The sequence below is a fragment of the Salarias fasciatus genome, chromosome 23, assembly GCF_902148845.1.
Source record: "Salarias fasciatus chromosome 23, fSalaFa1.1, whole genome shotgun sequence".
NCBI classification, from domain to species: Eukaryota; Metazoa; Chordata; class Actinopteri; order Blenniiformes; family Blenniidae; genus Salarias; species Salarias fasciatus.
Window position 1 is genome coordinate 33,536,967 of NC_043766.1, and position 27,098 is coordinate 33,564,064.

The following is a 27,098-nucleotide window of genomic DNA, read 5'->3' on the forward strand; positions in this document are numbered from 1 at the left end:
TGCAGAAAGTCTCTGAGTCTGGTTCTGCAGGAAGTTTCAATACAGGATTATACAATGAAAATCGATGAATACAGCATTGAGTGTTTGTGTTTTCGTTTGGATTTGATTGTACCATTAGGAAGAGCGACTGGATCGGGTCAGGCTGTGAGGGCTGGAATAAGGTTTCTCTACCTTGACACGACGAGTGGGAGAATCAACATCTTCAGCATCCTCATCAGCAGCTCTCCGGGAAACTGGAAATACTTCACCTCCTGGAAAAGAAAAGGAGGAAGAAGAGATGATGGATCAATTTAACTTCAGATGGAGCACACTCTTCCACTTATGAACAAAAACGGAACCACGTGTCATTTCAGAAAGTTAATGAACTGCAGCAAAAGCTCTGCTCCTGATGAATCATCAAAGACTTCACAGATTTCCAAATATCAGTCATGGGAATGAGACTTTCAGTCTTCAGCCTTGAGTTATTCCACTAATGTCCTCCATTTACAGTAATTTTAGACTTCCTCTTCTCTTACAGGATGGGATGATCTGTAATTCTTAATTTTTGACATTTAGGCTACATTCACAATGCAGGTCTTGATGCTCAGTTCTGATTTTTCTTGATGTTTAAGCTGTTTATCTGCTCTTTTATTGCAGTTTCTTTATATAAAATGAAGCACATACACTGTTACTTTATTTTCATTTAGTATTAGAGCTTATTTTGCTCTTGTTTTCTGTTTCTGGGGGGGTTTGGCAGTCGAGTGCTCTCTACTTGACCAGCTGCCGCTCGCCGAGCGTGCTGTTCATGGGAGTAAATATGGACGTCACCCAGGTCAGTGCATGCGTATCAGCTTTCAAGTCGTTGTGCAACAGGAGCCGGCATAATATGGACAAAATCATGAGGGGGAGGAAGAAGGAGGCTGAAGCAAAAGAGAGCACAGCTTCCTCCATGCTGCTTCAGTTTTGTGACTCCAGTCCCATGTCAATGGCGTGGACGTCGCATACATGTGACTTGAGCCTTCAGACCGTGGTCGCCTTGAAAAAAAATCAGATACGCATCTGACTGGTAGCACATATGTACGAGGCCTGGGTCTGGTGTGAACAAATGGGAATTGTAACGTTCACACGGTGAGAAAACAGACAGATATGGGTCACTGTGAGCAGAGAATCCAAACTGAGGTGTAATGGTGTTATAAGTTATGTTAAAATGCTGTTAAAAACAAGTGTGAATTTGTGTAATGTAATATGAGTTCTGTTAAAATGCTGTGAATATGTTAAAATACCAAGGGACAGAATGTTTTAATTCATGAAAGTATTTGGTTAAAAATAACAATCCATGAAAGGTTAAAAAAAGATCTAAAGTGAAATTCATAATAGTTGATCAAATTATCTGTTATCCATTGCTTTGGTCTCCCAGGCAGACAGCCGGTGTTGAGCCAAAGAGGGTTAATCTGTGTGTTAAACATGATTAATATCTGATATTGTTTTGAAATATGTATTTGTGTGTTATTTGATAATGTTTTCTGCAGTGTTTTTGCTTCTACAAGTTTATTTCTGTGAGAATTGTTTTGATCAGGTTTTGATTACTCATGCCTGAGCCCTGTGGAGGGAAACGCGCTGCTTCCGTCCATCCATTAATACACGGGATGTGACTGAGGAAACAGCGTGTCTGTGTGTTCACTTTATTATCCCCTTCACAGGTGAGAAATGATAATGATGATGCATTTGTCAGATCATATGTGTTTTCTGTTTGTTAAGAGAGACATGTGGAGTAAAACACTGATGTCTGTAGTGACTTTAAGAGTGAAGGAAGAGTTAAATGAAAGTGGATGTGACACTCATTGTTGTTCCTTTTACTGCATGGTGGCATAAATAGCATTATTTCTGAGCCATATTTGTAGTTTTACTGTGCGATGTTAAGCATTTGAATAATAGATGCTTGATAGGAAAATGTGTTTCATGTGTTTATAAATGATATTTTCTGTTAACAGTACAACGTTATTTTTCTGGCAATGTTTGATTTTGAGGAATTCATTAATACACGGGATGTGACTGAGGAAACAGCGTGTCTGTGTGTTCACTTTACTATCCCCTTCACAGGGGTGTAACAGAGGCGCATTTCAGTGTGAACGGAGCCTTAGCCCGCGGTTAACCGCAAAACTACTGGAGATTTCATTCTCCCTGCTGTGGGGAGATGTTAGTGACCAGATCTGTCTTTCAAGTCGTAAATATCAAAGGCCTCCAGGATTGAATCCTCCGACTTTCTCAGTAAATGTCAGTATCAAAGTGAATGGGCTTATTTCCTGGAATTTGTAGCATGTTCTCATCAGAAGATGTGAATAAATCATTGAAAAGCCTCCACTCAGATCCAAACAAAACAGAAACAGTTGATTATCAGCAGAATTCTGAATCTGAAATCCTGAAACACCCTTTCCAAAGGTGATAAAGTTCACTCTTTCTTCCTCTTCTTTACCTGTAGATGAACATGGACATTCACACATTAATGCTCTTTTTCATTAATATCTGGTCTTCCTTTATTGCCGGGTTGAGAGGTGGGTGAGAGGAGACGTCCTCTGACGTGTTTGAAGACAACTAACTCTGCATGTTAGTTCCAAACTAACCTAAACTAAATTAACTATTCATACTGTCTTAACGCCTCTGGGGAAAGTCTTTTTCGGGAGTGCAGGCCTTGCTCAGGGACCCACAGCGGTGACCCATCAGCTGTGGGATTCGAACCTGCGATCTGATCCGCATCTGAGTCATGAGTCTAGATTTACACAACGTCACTCCACAACACAAACGATTATGCAGAAATAGCCAGAGCCCGCTGACAATCAGAGCTGTGCTAAATTCAGGCAGCATTTCTTACTGTTGCTGCTAATTATTAGTTTACACTTATTTATCTAAAACCTCCGCAGTAGATTCACTCCTCAGTTCAGACTCACTGTCCTGCTGCTTCTGACAGCCGCCTGACGTCGCCCCCCACTGTAAGCTGGTTAGTTGTAAGAGATAGCTCTAAGTAACGCATATTGTGTGTATCTGTGTACTTGTGACTTCCATGTCAGCGAGATCAATGTCTGACCGATTTGTGTGAAATATGTTCAGAAGCGTTATTTTACTCTCTCTTGGAAATAGTCCAACCACAACAAAAGATCTTCAAATGTTACAACTTTTAATGGCCGTGATCCTCCAAAACAGTCAAAGAACTGAAAATAAATAATTATGAAATAGATCCACAATGTCTTAGTTATGCCCTGATTTTACAACAGTGTTTCAAGTGAAAACTTCAGAAAATTTTCACATTCATTCAGAAAACGATGGAAAAAGCAGAAAAGCTGAAATCAACGCAGAGAGCATGATGGGCCACTGGTTGGTGCTGTTGTTTGTTTTTGTACCGAAACCACGCGCACACACACACACACACACACACACACACACACACACTATGGACACAGAGAGTCAAATGGACCGACGACTCAGTGTGATTGTTATTGCAATGATGGTCGGCTCTAAAACTACCAAATTCAGGAGAATCTGGACCAGAACGAGGAGAGTATAGACCGGGACCAGGACCAGGAGAATCTGGACTGGGAGTCCTGCCCCTCTGGAGGAAAACATTATTCTTATCGTCTTTCCACTGAGCATGAGCAGAATGACTGTTTTCTCAGCCGTGGTGCTCCAGACCAGTAGCAACACTTCCACGTCTAAAGTGTTTTCAAATAGTTGCATTTCCCCCTGTTTACACCACGACTGAGTTTCAGCAGGCCCTGACAGGAGGAAGGACTCGGTGGGTGAAAAGGTTACAAGACTTTGGTGCAGCTCAGAGAGGTTTGCTTTCAGTTTAGGGTCAAAGGTCGACATGTGTTTCTAAATAAGCTGCATTCAATAACAAGTGTTTTTTTTTTTAAATTAAAAATCATTTGTGTTTTCCAACATGTAACCAAACTGAGTCGGATTTCTGTCCAAGAAGTTGTCTGTCAATTCAAAAACAAGTCCAATTCTTAAGGACCTACACTGGCTCCCTGTTTCATTCAGGATAAATTTTAAAATCTTGGTGTTGACGTTTCGGGCTCCAGACAGGCAGGCACCGGATTACATCAGGGGCCTGATCCAGCCTGATGTTTCCACTCGCTGCTTGAGGTCCTCCAACCAAAACTTGTTAATGGTTCCCCGCACATGTTTCAAAACTCGAGGGGATAGATCATTTAAGGCAGTGGCACCGCGTCTTTGGAACGAGCTTCCCTGCTCGCTCAGGTCTCTGGACAACGTCGATTCTTTTAAAAAGCAGCTAAAGACCTTTTTCTTTGAACAAGCCTTTTAGCCTGCATGATACTGTTTAATCTTGTATATAATTGTATGTTATTAAAGTGATTGTATTTTGTATGCAATATTTTTCATGTGAAGCACTTTGTGACCCTGGTCTATGAAAAGCGCTATACAAATAAAGTTTACTTACTTACTTACTATCGGTTCTGTGACTCTGGAAAAGCATTGTTTGGGGCCCTGTTGACAAACCAATGTTTCCAGTGAAAGCACGTTTATAGTGTTAGAGTTTTTTGTTTCAGAAAAGTTTCACGTTTACACTGCAACACTGCAGGGTTGTGTGGTCACACTGAAGTGGCACAAACACTAAAAAGGATTCACTTTTCAGCTGTTGTGTGTTTTTACAATGAAGCCTTACACACACACACACACACACAAATAATAGACGACCAAGTGGGATGGCTGCATCATGACACGTATCCTGAGTTGAAGGTTTTGAAGTCATGGACTTTATTTTTAATATTTTTATTGAACCTCTATTCAACCAGGAGAATCCCGTTGAGATTAAGAGCCTCTTTTTCAAGAAAGTCCTTTCCACCATCGATCAAAGCCTTCCTAATTTTTAGTTTTTTAAGAAGTTGTTGTTTTCCTTTTTGTAATCCCAGTTCCTGGTACTTTCTATTACATTGACTTGAGCTCCAACATTCCTGTTTTTCAAATGCATGATTTGCCTTTTTAAACAGAGACGACACGGTGGCATACTGGTTATGACTGTCACTTGAGCATGAGGGGCCTTTTCCTGTCTGGAGTCTGCATGTTCTCCCTGTGTGTGTCTTTCTCTGGGATCCCTGGCATCATTCTCGGGATAAAAGCAGGTGTCCCAGGCCCATTATTGGCTCTGTACCGCATGTCAGTGAGTTAACTGCTGGTCCCTGTTGGGTGTCCCTGTCTCTGCCTGTAATCAGCTGGGATTGAGTCTTCATGGCTCTCAGCCTGGTGAGGCAGTACAGGACGTGGACGGAGGAGGAAGAAAAGGTCTCAGCTCTGTTTCATCCTCAGAGGAGCGGCTGCACCGAACCACCTCTCTGCCGTCCGCGGAGCCGGCGGCGTGGAATAAACAAGCCCTGAAACACACTCCCTCTGCCCAGGGGGCTTTTAGGTCCGACTCGGCGCCGTGGCCGTGCGTCATTAAACCTGACCGGCCTCTCTCCCCCACAGCCTGAGCTCTTTCCTCGCGCTCCTGTCGAGGCAGAGGCCGCCCACGTCTTGACCTGCTTTCTTCCTGTTAAAACTCAGATTTTTGTCGGAAATGACACCAAACGGCTCTTGAAAGTGAAAGCGGTGAGTCTCCGTCCCTGACAGAGAGCTGGAACCCGAATCCGGCGGACTGATGGTGGAAATTGCGTGGAAATTAAGTGAAGTTGCACAATCCCAGGGACTTGGAGGCCTCTTTGTCAAAAACCTCTCCTCTCTCTCTCTCTCTCTCTCTCTCTCAGACTGTTTGAACCCTTTATGCCCATTTCCAGTAATCCACGTTCCTGCCGCCTTTATCTGAGGTAATAACCTCCAGTTGGTAGCAGTCGTGATCTCAAACACGGTTTTATCTGGGGAAACCCGGAAGCATTAATGGAAAGAGATAAACACACAAGCCAGCGTTCCATAATAAATACACTAGTAGGGCATTATAATACAAGGATTTATTTTTACACTACATAAAAAAGGACAAGCAAGTACAGGCCATTCTCTAAACCCATCCTTTTTATCAGGTTTCTCTTTTGGATAATGTGGCTTTGAGTTTAGTCAAAGTCCTGCAGTTCTGGTGTATTCTGCATGCTTTGATGCAATTCATTTTGGTTAAAGTAACGTAACTCTCTCACATATACAATCATTATTCCCAAACTATTTAACCAACAGTATCTGTAATCATCTGATGACCATAAGCCACTTCTAATAGATAACACCAAAACATTTAACTTCAGGTGATACAGAATTTAGTGAAATTAGATTTTGAAAGATTTTTCTATTTTTAAATTACATTCTTTGACAGATTTAAAGACATTTTCAAAATTGTTTGCATGAAATAAGGATGCAGGATATTGAGTTTTTTCCTTTCATGGCTTCATGGGCCTCCTGAGGCTTGTGGAGCTTGTGGAGCATATTCTTCACCAGTCCAAATGTGTTCTCAACACATAATCCTTTACATGGCTGCACAGTAACGTTGCTGGTTTAAAGAGACCATGGTCTGTGCATATGACTGTCTGTGTTCTCATAATTTTTATGTTTTTTTTTTAGCTCCCGCTCCACTCCCACTGGTAACATTTAAACTGCTTTGAGGTGTGTGTGTGTGTGTGTGTGTGTGTGTGTGTGTGTGTGTGTGCGTGTGTGTAGTTTCATTACAAAACAAATAACAGCACCTACTAGTGACCCAAAGTGAAAACTACCTCGTCTCCAGCCTTTCTGCTGTTTCCCGGTGCACTGGCATCATTTTCAAAGCGTTGTTGTGTAAATGCAAAACTTTTCTGACAAGAAAACACAAAACCAATGTTTCTCTTGAACTGTTGCCTTCTAAACATGGCTTAAGACTGTCAGGGTGAGGCTCATGGGTCTGTCCTGAAATATACTCCATAAGTACACTCATCTGTGTACTGCAGTGCCCTTCCTTCATACGTCTAGTTAACACTTTAGTTTATTAAAATATACTTAAAGTACACTACAGGTATACTCTTCTAGACACTACCACTGCACTAGCCAGATACTAGGTAGCATTGTAGTTTGTTGTTGTACACTTTAAAGATAATTCAAAGATACTTTAGTGATGAACAGTGTGGATCACAATACAGACAGAGAAGATTAAATGTTTAGCACCCGCAGTAGTCAGGTAAATTTAAAGACAACTGGAACAGTAGTAAGACGCCACAAAACACACAACACTTCTCATACCTTTCCCGAGGTGAAAATTGGTTATATTATTTAGATCAAACAGACTACAAGAACACAACAAAGCACAACTGTCAATAACACTATCAACAGCAGAGCATCAAAATAAACCACAAAAACAGTGTCTGAATCTTCAGTATCCCATCCCAAACTCCCATGATGCATTGCAGTTTCACTGTCATGGCGCCCACCTCTGTTTTATAGTTTATATTATTTTACCAGTTTACTTGTTGTTATACTTTAAGTATACTGTGTACTTTTGTTTAATCACTTGGTTACGGAATGTTTAAATAAACTTGTTCACATCAAACTTCTGCTTTCTGTTCATGTGAAAAGCGATGTTGCGTTTGAGTCGAGTCACTTCCTGAACCAGACAGGCCTGTACGTACAGATTCACAGGCCGATGCTGTCCAGCCTGACGTGATTAAACTAAATGTGTTAAAACAGATGATGCAGAATTAAACAAAAGTAGATCGTAAGTCTAATTTGAATTAATGTGTTTAGTCTTTGACGCTTCTTGATTCTTTCCATTATAAGCCGAGTACACTTAACGATACTATTCTTTCATACATGTAGTGTATAGAATATGAAAAGTGAATTTCAAGCATGCTGCCTCAGTTTTGGTATAAAATTTACCTGGAGTACTCTTCAATAAAGTACTTTTTGCTGAGGGGCTGCAGGATCAAGAGCTGCTCTGCCTTCAGATGCTCTCACTTCAGTTCTTAGGAAAGACTTGATCCTTCATCTTTGAGGAACAAGGAGTCGTCTCTTCTCCGAGAATAAATAGAGCCTCTCAGCCCTTCCTGAGCACCTGCTTTGCATATTAGAAGAAGTGACTGCTGCTGATGCAGATCGACGATCAATCACCGGACATTGTGTTGCTGAAAAAGCTTCACGGGTTTGGAGACGAGTGCTTTTGATAACATCCTTCTTTTGTCACGACACGACATGAACCTCCGTACGGTTCAATACCTGAGGATTTATAGCCCCGCATTATACACGGTTATGCCATTATATTGATAACGGAGTTATGCCATTATATTGATAACGGAGTTGAAAACTCGTCTGATTTTTTAATATCAATATGTAAAGAAGTATTGATATATTTTGTACAGCCCACTGAAACTCTCCTACTCAAATACACACAGAGTGACGCACAGTCGGCTCCAGTCGCATAAAACATTCGCGGTTCTGTTCAAACCGGAGATGTCCACCTGGTCTGAAGCTCTGAGATTCATTCAAAGAGACTAAGAAATGGATCTGTAAAAGATCAGATCCAGTGTAATCGCTCCTGAAGACAGGCCAACACCAAAAAGAATAAAAATCTATGGAAAGTGAAACATGGCTGATTGGATCTACAGTGTAACACAGGGAGATTTTTCTGGCTCATGTCTTTGGAGGGAGTCACACAGCAGCTGGGATCGGTTTCTGCTGGCTTCTCCGCCCACCTCACCTCCGTCCACCTGCATGCTCCTCCCTGATTCCTCCTCCCACACCACCCGTCCACACCCCATCCTGTGAAGCAGTTTCTGCTTGGTTGAACTGTTTACCTGCTCCAGGACCTGAGGTCTTGTCCATTATCGGGATTGGCAAATTGTCTTAACCTCATTATTCCAGATGTAATCCTCACAAAGCTAAACAGACTGGTAAACAAGTGAAAAACAAGAACAAAAACCTCCTTCAAAGCGCTCAGTAATGAGGCTTCATTATGTCCAAGGACTGCATCTCTCCTTAAAACTCTTTCACTCTTCAGCGCTGCCCTCGCTATCTGCACACTACGTTTGGCAATGAAACCTTCAGCACAAGCAGGTCAGCGGTCCTCCAGGACCAGATCTGGAGTACTCCAGCATTTACCCTCATTGAAACTCAGTGCATTGCTCCAGTTCTCAGCTGAAATAAAACAAATCCTGACATGACGGCTCTTTTAGTGCAGTTCGATTGTGCGAGGCACAATGCTGCCGTGCAAACCTTTTCAAGCGCTGCACGAGCGGATATTGACCCCTCCTCAAGGAGCCATCGGTCCAAATCGAGTTGCTGAACAGTGAATTTGACTGTAGCATGAATAAAAGAAGCCTCTCCAAAACAGAGCAAACACAGACTGTGGGAGGAAAGAGTTGGACGTGTCTGCTTACTCCTCACAGCAGACGGTTGTTTTGGTTTCGCAAGAGGAAATTTTTACCATTGCTTTGACTCCTGAGTCAAAACAATCCTCAGCTTGTATAAACAACACCATATGTAACGCGATGAATGTCATGAATGCAACTGAAATGAGCAGAAACCGCCCAGAGGGACGCTTTCCCAGCGTTCCTGGTTGAATACAGCTGACGGGGAATTTCTGTGCTGGGTGTTAACAGGAACAAACAGCAAACCTCAGCAGATCAGACAGGCGTCAGGATTCTGCACAAGGAGGCAGCAAGCAAAACTCCACATCGTTTGTTTCTTTATTTTAATGTTTTCATTTGGCCGTATGTCTTCAAAGACGATCCACAGAAAGTGCTCAGTGGAAACGAGGCTATGAACGAGGGCCGTGGACACTGGAGGCTGCCGTCCGTCGTTTCGCATGTGAAGAAGCACATGAAGCTGCAGGAAGTGAACGCTGAGGCTCCTCACACTCGCTCAGAGGGCACAGCTTTCAACCCAACACACAATATGGGGCCACAACAGCGGCGCCCGGAAAATGAAGCTTTTTGGAAACAGCTCCGAGAGGTGGAACTTTTCGAAGAGGACCCATCTGAGTCTCGTGTAAATGAGAAAAAAGAATAATGATAATATTATAATAATAATAATAATAATAATAATGAAAACAAGTACCACATGAAGATAAATGAAGGGATGAATCGCTGCATGTGCCGGAGGACGGACCTCTGCTCTTCATGACAAGTAAAAGATGGATCAATGGGGAAATCACACCGCCAGCGTTAACGATTAGAGCAGCCTCCTCGTTCCAGAGCACTTATCCTGTCAAGTGCTCCAACGTGAACATGCATGATGAGAACCTGCACACCCCGAGAGCGGCACACTCTGGACGCCGTCCACAGCAGTGTAATCCCAGCAGCCGCAAGAAACTCAAAGGCTTTAGTTCAGTCAATACAGCTTCATGATAATCAACACTTGTTTCCATCACCGGCATCGCCGCTGACGCTAATCTTCCAGTGCAACAATTTAAAACAAGCGTCTGCCAATATGAATTGTGTGTTTGTCCTATTTTTTGAAAACGGGGTGGATTACGGCTGCTCCCTCTGACAGCTGTCTCTGTGCTCTGGGTGCCATGATTCATGCTGGCTGTGACACTGTCCACATGCAGCCTTTGGTGTGTGTGTGTGTGTGTGTTTCTGTTTGTGTATTTGCGGTCATGGTAAGTGATGCACTGAAGTTGCGTGGAGAGGCACCCCGGGGCTGAGCAGCGCTCAGGTGTCCTCGACGTCCAGCACAGATTCAACCACAGACGTGGAATCAGAAGCGGTTCACCGGCGTGAAACCTGGATGCAAAACAGGATACAGTTTCTCTGCTATGATCACTCTTGATAATTATAACAAATCCTAAAGGCTGCCGTCAAAACGACAGCAGCTGAAGCAACAGGTGCAGCCAGCACACACACTCCCCGGTACATATTTTGTATGCACACACAGCGATGGTGTGAATGGAGATGGCAAAAACTGACGGAACTCACTCAGTAAACAACAGCATGGCAGAAAATGAAGCTTACATTCCAGCAGGTATCTTCCATGCTCTCTACCAGCCCAGGTTTCTGGGTTTCAGTGCTTATTTTGATTGTTTCTGCAGTTTTTCTATACTAGACAGAGAACACTCACTGCAAAATAGGGAGCGTTCATTTTGGTATTTTCTACTCGAGTTCAGAGGGAATATGGTGTTAAAATGCTGACTGAAAAGATTGTTGAGTAAATAAAAAGCTAAATGGTGCGAAGCTGTTTGCAGGACTGATAACAGCGGTTCTGGTTAATTGCCAACAGGTCTTTCAGCTTTTAGAGGTTCTCAGAAGCGAAGATGTTCAAATGCACTTCAAACTAAGGAGCAGTTCCATCAGAATACTTTCCTCAATAATAGCTGCAAAGACTTGGAAGCTTGTATGTTTTTATGATGGAAAACTGAGAAACACAAGGGACGAGGTGAAGCCTGAGAATGGAGTGGAAGCCAGCGATCTTCAGGGTAGTGCTGCATTAAGAAAAACAACATGATCTGGAGGACTTGGAAAGGCTTCAGTGGGCCATTTTTCTGTGCACGCCGTTCAATGTGCAACCCAAAAACACGAAATGAGGAAATAAAGCCTGTCCTGCAGAATATGACTCGTGATGAAGCGTGCTTTTCCTCTTCAGTGAAAAATATGTTACTTCCTGAATGAGAAACAGGTGGAGGTGGAATGCACGCTGATTTACAGAGCAATAGATAAGTGATCAGCTTGAGTCTCAAATTCCAAAAGCTACTCAATCAATTAATCAATCGATAGTGAATTAAAGTGCAGCACAAAGTTCTTGACGTGGTAAAAACAAAATACAAACAGATTGAAACCCACTGATCCACCCACCCTCTGCTTTTGAGAATTTGTGGATTTGTAATCGAATAAATAAAAAAATCTAAAATCCTGCAAGAACAGTGAAAAAGAGGACATTAGTTAAAAGCCGAACTAAAAGGAAGGTCTGGAGTCTGTTTTTAACAACATGAAGGTTCTGTGCAGCCCTCGGGTTCCCCGACAGACTGTTCCTTCACCTGGAAAGCCGCCTCACCAGAGGTTCTTGTATTAATGGTGGTGATTTAAAGGTGTTGGAGAACCTGAGAGTTCACCACTGTTCATGAGAGGAAAATCAATCTGCAAGATGAGGAAACTTTTAAAAACCATTAAAAGACTTCATCTCATGTTTTTAAAGACAGGCCCTGACAGTTTTGTCCTCGTTGAGGATTGAAGGAAGTTTCCTTCTATTCAGAGTCTAAAATTCTTTGTAAAAGGTCAAAGGTTGGCCGTGTGTCTTCAGCAGACATGGAAACGTACAGCTGTGTGTCGTCGGCATAGCGGTGACGATCGTTGCCGTCTCCTCTGATGGCTGTCCATGTGGAGGCACACAAAAGAATTGGGCCCAAAACTGAGCCTTGGGGCACACCACATTTCATACAATGATTCCCTGAGAACATAAACTTCAGCAGCAGAACGTTAACATCAATCAGAAGAATAGCCCAGTGGCGAAGAAAACCTTCTTTTTTGCCTGTAAAACTGATGAAATACTCGTTTCTTTCATTCCACGTTGGCTTTTCTTGTCTGTCCTTGCTTGATGTTTTTATCCCTTTCTCAATAATAACTGTCAACAGAGATCAACAGAGCAGCAGACTGATGAGATAAAAGCAACAGGAGTCAGTGAGCCGAGATCTGACAAGCAAAATAAATAAATAAATAAATAAAGCCAAGATAATCAACACTAAGGTATTCATGTCTCCTTAATGACAAAAGTTCCATCTAAACTGTAAGGCTGTTGTATTAACTTTGCAGCTTCTGTGCAATAATCCTCTAAAGACAAACCAGACTTGTCGCTCTCTCTTGTAAGGTTGAAGTTCAGTTCATGATTCTGCTGATATCCTGTTCAAAGACACCATGTCTCTGACAGGCCTGTGGATTTGAATGCTTTTTGTTGTGGTGAAGCCTTGAATTAAATTCTTTTGACAGTTTTAATTGCTAATGAGGCTCACAGGTAAGCATTTCCAAAAGTTGACCCAGTGGACTAGTCAGTCTTTGTCAGAGCTGCACTTTTCTGCATCACCTTTCTGTTTAAATATCTTTTGCGGAGATATTTTTCATGCTTGAAATATATTGAGGAGACGTTTCGTTCACCAGTGATGCACGGCTCAGAAAGACTGTCAGTCTGCCATAGATTTGAATCAATATTTTAAACGAGAAAACTCAGTTCATTATCCTGTTTTCAGGTGAAAATATAAAAGTTTTGCTGCATTTTGAGGGCTGGTTCATGCGACGACGGTGATCGGAGCCACTGAAAACAAGTTATTGAAAATTTATCCCAAGGTGGAACTTTCTGTTCTTCATATATGGAAGAAAATGCAAATTTTTGGAAACACCCGGGCTTCATCTCTGAGTGGACGGCTGAAATTCTGCTACAGCAGTCAGGACTCTCATGACTCCCAGTCCAGATTCTCCTGGTCCTGGTCCTGGTCCTGGCCCCTGTCCAGATCCTCCTGGATTTTTAGTAGTTTAATAGTTGACAGTCACCGTAATAACGCTCCAACTTGGTGGTCCGTCGATTCCAGGGATCTGAAACCTTAATGACCAAAACAGCAATTTCTACAATTTTCCACCCAAGAAAAAAAAAATATCTGGAGCAGCAAACACAGGTTAATCTTCTGAGATGAAGTGGAGAAATAAAGCTTTAAAAATGTCTTTCCATACTGAAAAATGATGATGCATTCATGAAGTGTCACAGCTATAATTTGGATATATTCATATATTTGAATAATTTGCTTTTGTTGTCAATTTTAGCTTTGATTCCTTTTTTAAGATCGTTTTAAACTTGTGCGTTTTCTGATGGTAGAACAGTTTAAAGGTGCCTTAAGGAGTTTGCACGTTTTATGCGAAACAGCGCCCCCTGCAGGCCTTGGGCGTAATGCAGCTTAGTGAAAAACTCGTCCCTGTGGCTCCCGTGCACGGAAGAGGGGGACTCCGTCTTCGCTCGTTTAGTAGCGCTCGAGTAAGTTTAAGTTTCTTTTCCCTGGTGGAGTCTGTGCTGGATTTGTGGCAGTGCTAGAAGCCAGTCTTTTCTTACTTTCTGGAAGATCCTGCTCAGTTGTTGCTCACTAAGCATCTGGCGGAGTAATGGCGGACAACACGAAACCTAACTAAATCAGGCCAGCCGGAGCGCGCATTACATCATTCCTTTCAAATTCTCCCCAAAAAAATTCTGGTGCCTGACCGGCACTGCAACTTTCAAGTGACAATTTAGCGCTGTTAGAGGTACTTGTAATGAATATGTCAGGGCACATTGTACACATCGTTAAAAATGTGTAACATATTTATGGTGGAAAATAAGTATTTTTAAGGTTGAAAAACTCCTTAATGCACCTTTAAGTCATATAATCATTTTTGACCTTTTTTAATTTATTTAATTATTGCAATTTCAGCTGTTGTTCCTGTTTTTTTTTTTTGTTTTTGTTTTTTTTTTTTTAAGTTTAAGCTTTCCTGTCAGTTTTTAGTGATTCTGGCTGTTTTCAGCTTGGAGTTTGGACCGTTTTTGAAAAATAAAATGTTATGTACATTAAAAAAAACAGAATGTTCAAGAGATGTGAGCCTACATGTGAGGTTTCAGTACAAAAACAACAAACAGCTTCCGCTACTGAAACTAAATGGTTTTCAGTGTTTCTGCTGTTTTGTGTTTTCTGAAACTAAAAAGCAAAATCGGAGCGTTTTCACTTGGAATGCTGAGGTGAAAGCGAGGCCACACTTATCAGAAAACCTGCTGCTTATCAAAGGTGGGAACGGAAGTGGCTTCAAAACCTCTGCAGTGAAAGTTTCTCCCAGTCGGCCACTTCCAGCACTCAGCAAACTGTGATGTGGAGGAGAAAAAAACCCCACAATTTTCTGGCAAGTGATCATGGCAAGTACGTCAAGCTCGAGGAGGAATTAAGCGGTAGTAGATATTAGGCCGTCAGCGAGCCAAACTCCGTCTGATTCGAGGGCGGCCGTGGCACGTCACAGCCTGATTTGGGTGACATTCTGGCTGAGGTTAGCAGATCTGGCTCTGCGTATGTGTGTGTGTGTGTGTGTGTGTGTGTGTGTGTGTCTCAGCGGCCGCCAGGCTTAGCGGTGGTCACCGCCCAGAGCGGTGGACAGCTGTTCGGTGTCAGCTGTGCCGTTTCCATCCCCCTCCCGCCAGATCGCACATCTCGGCTCTGTCGGAACGAACTTGGCAGCATGTCAGGTGTTCGGAAAAGCTCCTTTCTTCCCGAGTCATTTCTGCAGTCATGATGTTGGTTTATGCAAACAGGAGCGAGTATCCCATAATCCTGCACTTTAGAGTGTAATTGTCCCCGGTATCGGTTTGCGTACAGAAGAGCTTGACGTGCCTCATAAAAGCCTCCGCTCACTCCATTGTTTTTCCAGTGTTTGAACAGACTCATAATTTGGTGAGCCGGCTCTTTCTTTTGCTCACACCGATGTCTTTTTCTTTGCTTCTAATGAAAACGAAGATGTGCGGCTCTCTGTTTTTGTTTCAGCAACAATGATAAAACAAAAATCTCTGGATTTAGTTCGTTTGAACAAAGAAGTCAAAATCGGCTCCGCTTCTGTTTAAACAGACGAGAGGAAGAGGTTTCAGTTTCAGCGGGAAACAACAGCTTCATCTAGTGAAGAAAAAATACTTTACATAATGTTTCCTTGTCCTCGCACAACTTGTCTTCTCTTCCTGCAAAGCGTCAAAGCGATTGTTCACAAGTGTTTTGAATTGGTCCTGCAGGTCCGCCTGGATCCTCAGAATCCACCCTCCATCGCTCTCTCAGACCCTTGCCTGACCCTGGCCTTTGCCCTGGTACTAGTTTCAGTCCATATTCTCCTGGTCCTGGTTCTGGTCCATATTCTCCTAATCCTGGTCCAGATTCTTCTGGTCCGGGTCCTAGTCTCAGTCCATATTGTTCTGGTCCTTTGTGGTCCATTTCCTCACGGTCCCAGTCCTAGTCTAAGTCCAGTATCTCCTGTCCCTGGTCCTGGCCGTGGTCCATATTCTTCTTGTCCTGGTCCTGGTCCTGGTCCTGGTCTGGCTCCGGTCCGGATTCTGGTGGTCCTGGTCCTAGTCTCACTCCAGATTCTCCGGGCCCTGGTCTTAGCCCTTGTCCAGATTCTGCTGTTCCTGGTTCTAGTTTCAGGCCATATTCTTCTGGTCCTGGTTCTGGTCCATATTCTCCTGGTCGTGGTCCAGATTCTTATGGTCGTGGTCCTGGTCTTAGTCTCAGTCCAGATTCTCCTGGCCCTGGTCCTGGCCCTGATCCAGATTCTGCTGATGCTGGTCCTGGTCTGGTCCTGGTCTGGTCCTGGTCCAGCCTGGTGGTCGGTCAGCAGTCATTCAGGTGTGTGTGTTCTCGTCGTTGTTGAAGTCAGTGTGTGTCGTTCAGCACCTCCGTGTTCTCAACATGAAAACACACCCATCAGTGGCCCAACATGAAAACTGCCACTTTTTCAGCATTTCCTCTGTCGCCTTAGAAACGGGCATCATTTTGTGAGACTGTTGTCGTGTAAAGGCGAAACGTTTCTGAAGCAGAAACACACAGCTGATGCATTTTCACCAGAAACACTGTAAAGAGGCCTGAGTTTGATCAGACTGGAGAGTCACTGCAAAATGTGGAGGAGATAAATCAGGACTGGAGAATAAGAGGCCAAACATGCGGTTTAAATTTCAAATGAAAGGGAAGGGTTGTATTTTCTGGAAGCAGCCGCTCTCAGAGCATCGATTAATGTGGAAAACATTATGAACTCAACAGAAACAGTCGCTGCTCGGAGAGAGACAAAGTGGTTCGAGCTCGTCTCGTCCTCCCACTCTTAAAATCAAATTATTTCTGGGGTGAAGTTGCCGTCTCTTTGTGGAAAGATGCATAAACACCAGATAAACCATAATTTAATCACTGAGAAGGCGCTTTATTGAATAAACGCAGCACGGGTCGCCGGCGCCTAAACAGAGCGTGGATGGAAAACTGTGTTGGGACCTCGTGTCTCTTTGAAAAAGTCTTCGTTGATTTGTGTGACGGATGAGCTTCGCAGGAAATTATGCAGCCGCAGTGACCACAGCAGTGCAAGTGGCATCTATTCTGTCTCCGTCTGAGGCCGTCCTGCGCCTCCTCCTGCTTCCTGGCAGCTGACATTTCCTCCATCCAGCAGGTCCTCCGCTTTTCCTCAGCACATTCCCAAACACCCCAACCAGGACTTTCAACAGGAGCGGGTATTTAAAATTTAATTATGCTTACAGGCAGGCGGGATTAAATAAAATTTTTTCTTCTTCCCACTCCTTTTCGAGTTCAAATGAAAGGATTAGATGTTTGAATTCTGAACTTCTCTGCACTCTGTATTTAATAAATAAAGCAATACAAACACCAGTGAACCTGCTTTTGTTCGTTGAGCCAGTGACTGCCGACGTTCACGTCTTTGTTCAACATTTTAGAGTGAAAATGCTGAACTTTTGTTCTTTTTGGTGTCTATTTGTGCTCAGAGCCACTAAAAATGAAAAAAAAAAAAAACTGAGCTGAGAGGACATGGCAGAAGTCCTGGGAGAAGTGCGCTTGAGCAACAGCCACTGAGTCGAGCCACTGTTTCATACGCCGTCCCCTGGACCACTGGAAGGAGTATTTTGTCCACTTTCGTCAGTCCGGCTCTGTCTCCTCTTCACCTCCAGCAGTTGAGCTAAGCTAACTATGATGCTAACAGCTGGGATCCAGCCGCTGGACACACAGACACAAAAAAGGCCTTTATGAGCTTATCTCACTTTGTCAATGATAGGGAAAGGGCGTGGGTCCAAAATCTTCAGAGTATTCCTTTAAAGCTCATGTTCGGAGTTTTGAAAGAGAGAGGTTTTTTTAATCCAACATCTCGAGGTTCCGCCCTCCCTCTGCTTTAGTGAGCGAACAAGCCATGCCCCTTTAATTGTGCACGCTCATTACCCTTCCTACAGCATCCTCCATGTTTAGCTGTTTACGGTGGATGTTCAGCAGACAGTGGATATATCCGAGGTAAGCGGGGCGGCTGCTGTGGAGCTAACTCTCCTCTGCCTGGGCGAGCGGCCGTGCTCTCTGGCTGCGTGCACACTTTGATTGACAGCATGACAAAACGGAAGCTCGAACTCTATTGGCTGACGCTGACCGGCACTTTTTCGGATAACACGGGGTCTATGAGACGAAGGCGGGGCTCATAAATAAATTTTTATATTGCTTTATGCTAATATTATATTGTAGTATCGAACCAGACTGACACATTTAAGCTCTGTTAAAAAATGATACATACATTGGAAACGAACGGAAACTGCGGACACGAGCTTTAAGCGTGGGGTAAATCTGCCGGTAAACCACAGGTTTTAAATTACACGTTGCAAACTTGGCAGGAGGAAAACAGAGGCGGCTCAGTTGGAAACCACCACTCTGAGCTGACAACATCCTTTAAAAAACCCTTCAGTGAGTACATGATGTGAAATTTCACCTTCCAGCTGATTTAAAAAGATAAACCACCTGCAGAGGTTAAACCTTGCTCTGCAGTCAGAGAGCAAGCAGCCGTCCTCCAGACGTCAAGGCCAGAAGAAGCTCTGTTACTCTGAGGAAGCTGGACTGCTTTAGATCCAGTCAGGAGAATCTCTGCTTCATCACCATCATCGTCGCAGATCCTGGCTTCGTTTGTGAGCGTGGAGCTTTTCAGAGCGGTTTTCTTGTTTCCCGACCTTCGTCATCCTCCTTGGACCTTCTTGCAGGTATCGCTGACTGAATATCAACACCTGCAGGTCTGCTCCTCCTCCTCCCACGCTGTTTAATTCACTCGTCTCTGTTCTCTCTTCGCTGCTCTGCAGTGAGGAGACGAAGCCGACCTGTGACCCTCGGTGTTTTATTCATGATGAAACAGACTCTTTCCTTTTCAGTCGTCCCCCATTCATCCATGGGCGGCTTTCTATTCTGCTGGATTCGCTTGTGTGGTCCGACCGCGTTTCCAGATGAATGAAACATTTTTCCGACATGATTCCAAGTTGAATCAACGTAAACGGACAACGCCTGCGAGTTGAAGGTGAGCCGAAGGAGACACCTGTGAGCCGCCGTCCGCCCGCTAATGAGCGAAATCGCGTCCCTCATAAAGCTGATGGGAGCAAGTGTGAGGCTGTGCGGAGGGGAGGTGGTGGCAGAGTGGATTGAGGGGCTTCGGGGGGAGGCGGATGCATAATGACAGCTAAAGAGCTTTTCTGTTCAGCATTAAGCAGAGAGAGCTTAGTTTGCTGTGTAAGAGCAGGATCAGCACTCGCATCCCGCCGGCAGAGAAGGTCTGTCGCCGCTCCGCTCATCTTGCACCCGTGCATTAAGGGTCTGTGTGTGTGTGTGTGTGTGTGTGTGTGTGTGTGTGTGTGTGTGTGTGTCTGTGTGTGTGAGGGTTTGTGTGTGTGCCACAGCTGTTTGCAGAGGCCCGTCAACTGGACAGCTGCAGTTTGATAGGTTTGACTTGCCAAGTGTGACACAATGAACCATCAGAGCACAACAAAGGCCGTTATTGGCCGAAAATACACAACTTTTTAGATCGACTATCTGTCAGGTGTTTTTTATTACCTCCGCCAGGAGGTTATGTAATCATGTCGGTTTGTTGGTTTGTTGGTTGGTTGGTTGGTTTGTTAGCAAGATCCTGGAAAAACTAATTGACGTATTGCAATGAAACTTTGTGGAAAGGGGGATCTTGGGCTAACTTAGAATTTATTACATTTTGGTGATGATCCGGATCACTGTCTGGATCCAGGAATTTTTTAAAGGATTCTTTATCATTGAGAGATAGGGAGTCTTTCACATAGTTCACATCCGACAGGGGGCGACAAACGCCTGGTTCACAGGACGCGCCGCTTTCAACGCGGAAGTGAGAAGCGCCGCACACCGACTGTCAGATCGGCGCCCCTGTTAACCTATCTGACGGTTCATACAGGAGGCGCGGGACAGCGCCGCGTCCGTAGCGGCTCGCAGCGTGGACCGCGGCCGCTCTGGACCGCGGCCACTCTGGTCCGCTCTATTTTCTCTGCAAGCTGCGCGCCGTGTCCCGCCAGTTGTAAAGCTGGACAGAGCAGATCGCACCACACAGGAAGTCAGGAACGGAAAATATGAGACAATCCGGTCAATTTTCAAATTAAAATGAAGTAAAATAACATTAATTATGTTGCTTTTCGGTTGTCCTTTTCAGATAAACACACACGCACACAGGGAGAGAGGGCGACAGAGAGAGACACCGCACGCTGCAGTGCTCCACTCCGATCACCCCCACCGATGACAATGTTGTGTGATTATATCTGGTGTTCTTATAGTTGTTGGTGACTGATTTGAGCTGTGGAGGAGGTCTGCGCTCTCTGAGTGCCAATTTCTAGTTGTAAATAGAGTCGATAAGTGAAATCTTATTGGTTGACATTTGACCTCTGACTGTTCAAGGAGACTCTTGAGAAACAAAAAGGAAACCGTTTTCTTGGACATTTGGGTAAAAACAGACGCCTGTGTTGAAGTGAAGACATGCACCCATTGTGATGAGCTGCCGGCGCCACGCTGTGGTTACAGCTATCAGATTGGGTTAGATTACCACGCTCTCTGGACGTCATACCTCCTCTTCTTTTTTCGTTTCATCAGCAACCACTAGATGTCCCTGTCGGACAACAGAAAGCTGCTACAATAACATGAAAAAAAATACTGCCGTATTCTACCGACGGAGCAAAAGAAATGTCTCTGAATCTGATGAAAATCTGTTTCAGAAAACAGAAAAAGTTCAGAGCGAGAGTCTGGGGAAAAGAAATTGTTACCGTGAAGAAGAAAATGAAGTAAAAGCCGGGGATAATTTACAATAATTTACGGGGATAATACAAAGAGAGAATGAAAACTTTTATTTCAAAACTTTGCATTTAATTTTCCATGAGTCTGCACTGAGTTTTATTTTGAAAAACTTTTCCGCCAGTGTTTATTTTCTTCACTTAACGCAGTCAGTGTTTCAGTTCACACCTTGTTCAACCCTTGTTACAGTGTTTTTCTGCACTGTTGTTTAAAATCGGTTCACAGTGGAAAGCGTTGTTGCATAAACGGTGCCTTAACTTTAAAATCATCCACATTAGAAGAACAATTGTCACAGTTAAAAGCACGCCGGGCCCAAGTTTGCACAGAAAACAACAGAAAACTCTGAGGTTCGGTTCAGATAATAATTTTAGACGTAATTGTGATTTGTGATTTTTGCATGATGTTTTTTCAAACTCTAGGCTCGTCAGAGAATCTCGGCTAAACCTCCTGAAAGCAGGAAGCCTCCGGTTCTCCTCTCACTGCTGTCACCGACGCAAGACGCTGTTGGAGCTTCAGCTTTCAGCAAACACAGGATTTCCTCTCCGGCCTGCCGTCAGTTCCCTCCGAGGGTCACAGCAGTGACAGGTCGTCTCTCCTCTCTTGGCTGTTTGCAGGTAAAATAGACAAGTTTAAAGCAGATGGTGTTTTTTTTTTTTTTTTTAAGAACTGGAGGGTTTTTTTTTATACTGTTTTATAATATCTATTGATAATGGGTTAGTGATGTAGTATTCATGAACATATTCAATAATAGAAGATTAGTTAAAGTGAGAACAGCAGAGGCCTCTTCTTCTTTTGCTTGTTCAATATCTGGTGAAAACTCAGGAATACAGAATACTGATCATATAAACTGCAGTCAGGACCAGAGTCTGCTGGCTGTAGGAAAGAGAGCTGATCAATAAGTTTTGTTTTGATTCTGGTCATAATTTATATTTAACTTCAAGTTAAAATACCGAGATGAAAAAAACACAGAGCTTCTCAGAGGCATTGGCCTTTTTTCAAAATCAACTTTTTGATTATTATTATTTAATAGATGAATAAAACAGGATCTAAAGGCAGAACATGTTCACAAAGCCTAATTTTCACTGTGATGAGTTTTAATAAATATCCAAAGTCAAACTTAGAAGTGAACTTTTTTAAACGGAGTGTTCATGATTTTAATTGGCTGATCTGGAACACATCCTCTCCCCAATTATTGGTACTCATTTGATAATGATCCAATTATTTAATCAAACTGATTCAAAACCAAAACAGACACAGCTGTGAACAACGTTCAGGCTTCACATTACCGAGACAAACAAGCAAACGATGGCTGGGTGAGGAAAAAGAGGAACGACTGGTTATTTTTCCACAATTTCAAAGAATAATTTGTTGGCACAATTATAGCAGATTACCATGATCATTATACTCCCGACAGTGTGAGAGTAGTTATCTGCTTTTGTGCTGTGATAATCACATATTTATTGTGAAAAACTCGTCTCTGAGTGGAGCGACTTGAAAGTTTCTCCGTTAACTCGTTGGCTGAACCGAAGCTCGGCTCTCACCTCTTAAAAGCTGTGAACAAACTGAAAACTGCTCAGCCGGAGACCGGCCTGCTGCGAGCCGAGCGGCGAGGACTTTCAGCTCGCTCAGGCCAAGAAAACACAAATCGTTTTGAGTCAAAGAGCAGAAACTTTGTTGTTTTTTGAGTTTTTTTCACCACAACGATGCTCAGAGCCACTGAAAATGCAACTTTTTGTCATATAAACAATGTTTTTCTCCAGAGTGTCACGACATTAATTTTTCATGACAGGGCCCCTTTAACACAGCTGTAAAACGTTACCATGGAAACAGAAAAGCTTTCTAAAACAAATATGCTAAAAGAAGCGTTTTCACTTGAAACGTTGCCCTGTAAATGGCAACTCAGCCTGAAAGAAGCTTTAAAGATCCTTCACAAAACCCTCTTTCACATCATCAAGCATTTTCACATATATCTACTGTTTTTTTTTTAGTCATTTGTTGTGTGCGCTGTGAAATGTCAATATTACGATTGATTCACTCACGTTTCTTTCATTTCTGCCACAATCACTTTTTTTTTTCAAAAAATATATTTATTGGAAAATATATCCAATGACAAGTAGTGGTTGTGTCATACAATTTCCTTATTCCCCAGATTTTTTTGTTTATGTTTTCTGACAAAACAGAAAACAAAACAAAGCAAAAACAAACAAAAACAAACAAACAAAAAAAACAAAAACAAAGCAAAAATGAGTAAATAAAAGCATTCAAGACATACTCAAATCAAACCCAATCACATATACCCATCCCACCCTGGCTCACATGGAAATCAAACATACAGCATGAGCACAAAGAATAGCACTTAATCTGGCAGAACGTGCAATTCCTTAAAGTATGAAATAAAGGGTTCCCATTTAGAACAGAACTTGTCAGTACATCCTCTCTTCGTATATTTAATCTTCTCAGGTTTAAGGAAGAACATGAGGTCTGTAAGCCACTGCGATACAGAAGGAGGGTTGGGAGATTTCCACGGCAAAAGGAGGCGGCGCTTGGCAATTACAGAGGTACTCTGACCTCGGTATCTCAGGTTCCGTCCTGTTGTGGTTCAAGTCCTACCTCACAGGCAGATCTTTCAGAGTGTCATGGCGAGGGGAGGTGTCAAGGTCACATGGCCTATCAACAGGGGTCCCTCAGGGGTCGGTGCTTGGCCCCTTACTCTTCTCTCTGTACACCACCTCACTTGGTGCAGTGATTCGCTCCCATGGCTTCTCCTACCACTGTATGCTGACGACACTCAGCTCTTCCTCTCTTTTCCACCTGACGACACCACAGTCTCAGCTCGGATATCAGCATGTCTGGCTGATATCTCCACCTGGATGAAAAAACGCCACCTTCAGCTAAATCTAAGACTGAACTCATGGTCTTTCCAGCTTATCCATCTGTCCTCAGATCAGTGTCCAACTTCACTCGAGCCTACTTGTGCCCACAAACTCAGCCAGAAACCTGGGGGTCATGATTGATGACCAGCTGACCTTTACGGGTCACGTGGCCTCAGTTTCTCGGTCTTGTCGTTATGCCCTCTACAACATCAGGAAGATCAGACCCTTCCTGACCCAACAGGCCACACAGCTTCTGGTTCAGGCTCTCATGATATCACGCATTGACTACTGCAACTCTCTTCTGGCGGGTCTCCCTGCATGTACAGTCAAACCTCTCAGATGATCCAGAATGCAGCAGGTCTGGTCTTCAACCAGCCCAAAAGAGCTCATGTCACTCCTCTGTTCATCTCCCTTCATTGGCTTCCAGTTGCAGCCAGGATCAAATTCAAATCTCTCCTCCTGGCTTACAAAACGCTAACAAGAACGGCTCCGGCCTACCTGGATTCCCTGATCCAGGTCTACTCTCCTTCACACCCTCTTCGCTCTGCATGTGAGAGACGTCTGGTGCTTCCAGCCCAGCACGGCTCTGAACCTCCAGCCAGACTCTTCTCCTCTGTTGTTCCCAAATGGTGGAACGAACTTCCTAACTCGGTGCGTTCCGCCGAGTCTCTTTCTACTTTCAAGAGACAATTGAAGACTCAATTGTTCAGAGAACACCGAGGGACTTAATCCGACCCCATGTTCGGGGAAGAATAGGTCAGGTGTTCTAAAACCCAGCACTTATGGACCACTGACTAAGTTCACACACACACACACACACACACACACACACACAAAAAGAAAATAAAAGGGGGGGGGGTAGTGACTCCTCTTCTGCAACTTGATGGCAACTCCCTTGACCAATCGCACTTGAAGCAATTGAAGCATTTACTAATGGTTTCTTTCTTTCCTATGTCTGTATTCTTGCTTGTGTTGTACGTCGCTTTGGACAAAAGCGTCTGCTAAATGAAATTGTAGAATTGTAGAGTTGTAGAATTGTAGGTAAAACTAATAATTTCTTTTTGGACCCGTTTTAATTCCCTAGACTTATAAGGAGTGCCGAAGAGAGCAATAAATGGACAGGGCTGTATAGCAGTTCCCATCACAGAGGATATTATATTAGAATAACTTAAAGGAGCTAGCTGGGATTCTGAGCCCTGATTTCAGTTTGAAATGATGGCCCCGCCCCCGAGCTCTCTGACTTGTTCCTCACATTGAGAAAACCCTCCCACTCCCCCCTCTGCTCTGCTTCCACTCAGCGTGCACGACGCTACATGCACATCCCATACGCGTGCACAATCCTCCGGAGGAAATACAGCAGAAGCCACTTCGACTCTTTTTTGTTCAAAATAAATGGCCACTTGGTCTCAGGTAAACCAGATTTACAATACAGAAAGGAGCTTGTTGCTCCTTTGGCTTCCATGCTGGTCTGTTTACCGGTGTTGTGCACGTGCTGAAGACGGCCTGGTTCCGCCCCGCCGCCACTGCTGCTGCTGCTGAGTGGAGCAGAGAGGTCGTCACGCTAAATCCTCAGGCAGCGCTATGCGGGGCCAGATATCCAAAACACGCTGATCAATGTGTGATTTTTTTTCACAGAAATAGAGCATGGACTTCGTAGTACATGATGTAAAAAGCATTTTTCTCCCCCTGGTTAAATTAAAATCGCGGATAGCGCCTTTAACCAATAATTATGCAGGCGTGTGCAGAAGAAAAACATATGACTCAGATGACACTGTGAATTAGAACAACGGTCACATTTGTCCTCAACCCCTGGAATTATTTTAGACAATTTTAACTTAGAGAAATGGACCCCATGGTTGATCTTAAACTGGATAAGAGCCAAACGTGCACAAGAAAAAACAGTGCTTGACTTTCTCACCATTGCACTCCACCAACTTTCATCAATTGGCATACCGATCTCCTCCTCCCATGCAGCCCTCGTTTTTGAGCTGGAGTGATCACCCAGGTCCAGTACACGGTCATATAAAACCGAGACTCCTCCTCGACTTGGTACCTTGAATGTCAATATATCTTCCCATACCTGACGAGGGGGTAGGGAAGGAAAGGCTGAGAAAGACTTAGAAACAAAATGTCTGACCTGGAAGTACCGAAACAGATGATTTGAAGACAGATCATATCGTGTTGATTAATTGGCAAAACTACTGAAAATGCCATCTGAATATAAATCAAGAAAACAACGAATACCCTTTTTACACCATACTGAGAAAGCAGAATCCATGTTAGATGGGGAAAACGGGTGATTGTCACACAATGGGCCCAGAGGAGACGCCACAAGGAAATTAAAATATTTCCTGCACTGAAGCCAAATCTTTAGTGTATTGAGCACAACAGGATTTTTAACGTATGCTGAGACCTTAAGCAGCAGAGAAGAATATAAGAGAGCAGGAAAAGAAGAGTTGTAACAAGATTGATTTTCTAGTTTGCACCATATTAAATGAGGACAATCGATCCAACAACGTATTTTTTGAATGTGTGTTGCCCAATAATAAAACTCAAAACTTGGAAGAGCAAGACCACCACTAAACTTACATCTTTGTAATAATGATCGCTGCACCCTTGGAGACCTCGCACCCCAAACAAAGCAACCGAGTGTTTCATCTAAAGAAACCAAAAAATGTTTTGGTAAGAATAAAGGGATTGATTGAAACAGATAGAGAAATTTCGGTAGGATATCCATTTTGATAACGTTAATCTTTCCTATCAAGGAAAGGGGCAGGTTCTTCCACCTCTCTAAGTCAGATTTTACTTGGGCTGTAAGTGGAGCGAAGTTGGCAGAGAAGAGACCAGAAAAGACACGAGTCACATGAATTCCAAGATATTTAAAGCCAGAAGGGGTGACTTTAAAAGGCAAGTCAGCCTGTTGGAGTTGTGAACCAGCAGCACTAATGGGAAAACATTCACTTTTATTGAGGTTTAGTTTATTTCCTGAGAGTGAACTGAATTTATCCAAAATGGACAGGACGCCTGGAAGAGTAGATACCAGATCTGTTACATATAACAGTAAATCATCTGCATATAGAGATAAACGCTACTCAATGCCATTACGGATTACACCTCTCAGTAAATTAGAGGACCTTATTGAGATGGCTAATGGTTCAATGGCTAAGGCAAACAGAGATGGAGATAGAGGGCAGCCCTGACGTGTACCACGTTCCAAAGAAAAATAGTTTGAGTGGTCATTATTTGTGTGAACACTAGCTTGTGGTAAAGTGTATAGTAATTTTACCCAACTAATAAATTTAAGACCAAAGCCAACTTTTGTCAGTACCTCAAACAAGTACCCCCACTCAACCCTATCAAATGCCTTTTCCGCGTCCAGTGAAACTACAATCTCAGGTAAAGATCTGAGTGGTTGCAATAAATGATATCCATGAGCAAACGAGCATTAGAGAATATATGACGTCCTTTAATAAATCCTGTTTGCTCCTCAGAAATAATACCGGGCAGGA

At 43.4% G+C, this 27,098-nt stretch overlaps 1 protein-coding gene across 1 annotated transcript in view; it reads right to left on the reverse strand.

The window, feature by feature from the left end:
- Nucleotides 1-27,098, reverse strand: part of slc1a7b (solute carrier family 1 member 7b) — a 69,771-nt gene that overhangs the window by 22,263 nt on the left and 20,410 nt on the right. Inside the window, exon 2 of the mRNA XM_030083916.1 lies at nucleotides 172-251. Coding sequence (XP_029939776.1) covers nucleotides 172-251 — 80 coding nt within the window. The remainder of the gene's footprint in view (nucleotides 1-171; nucleotides 252-27,098) is intronic.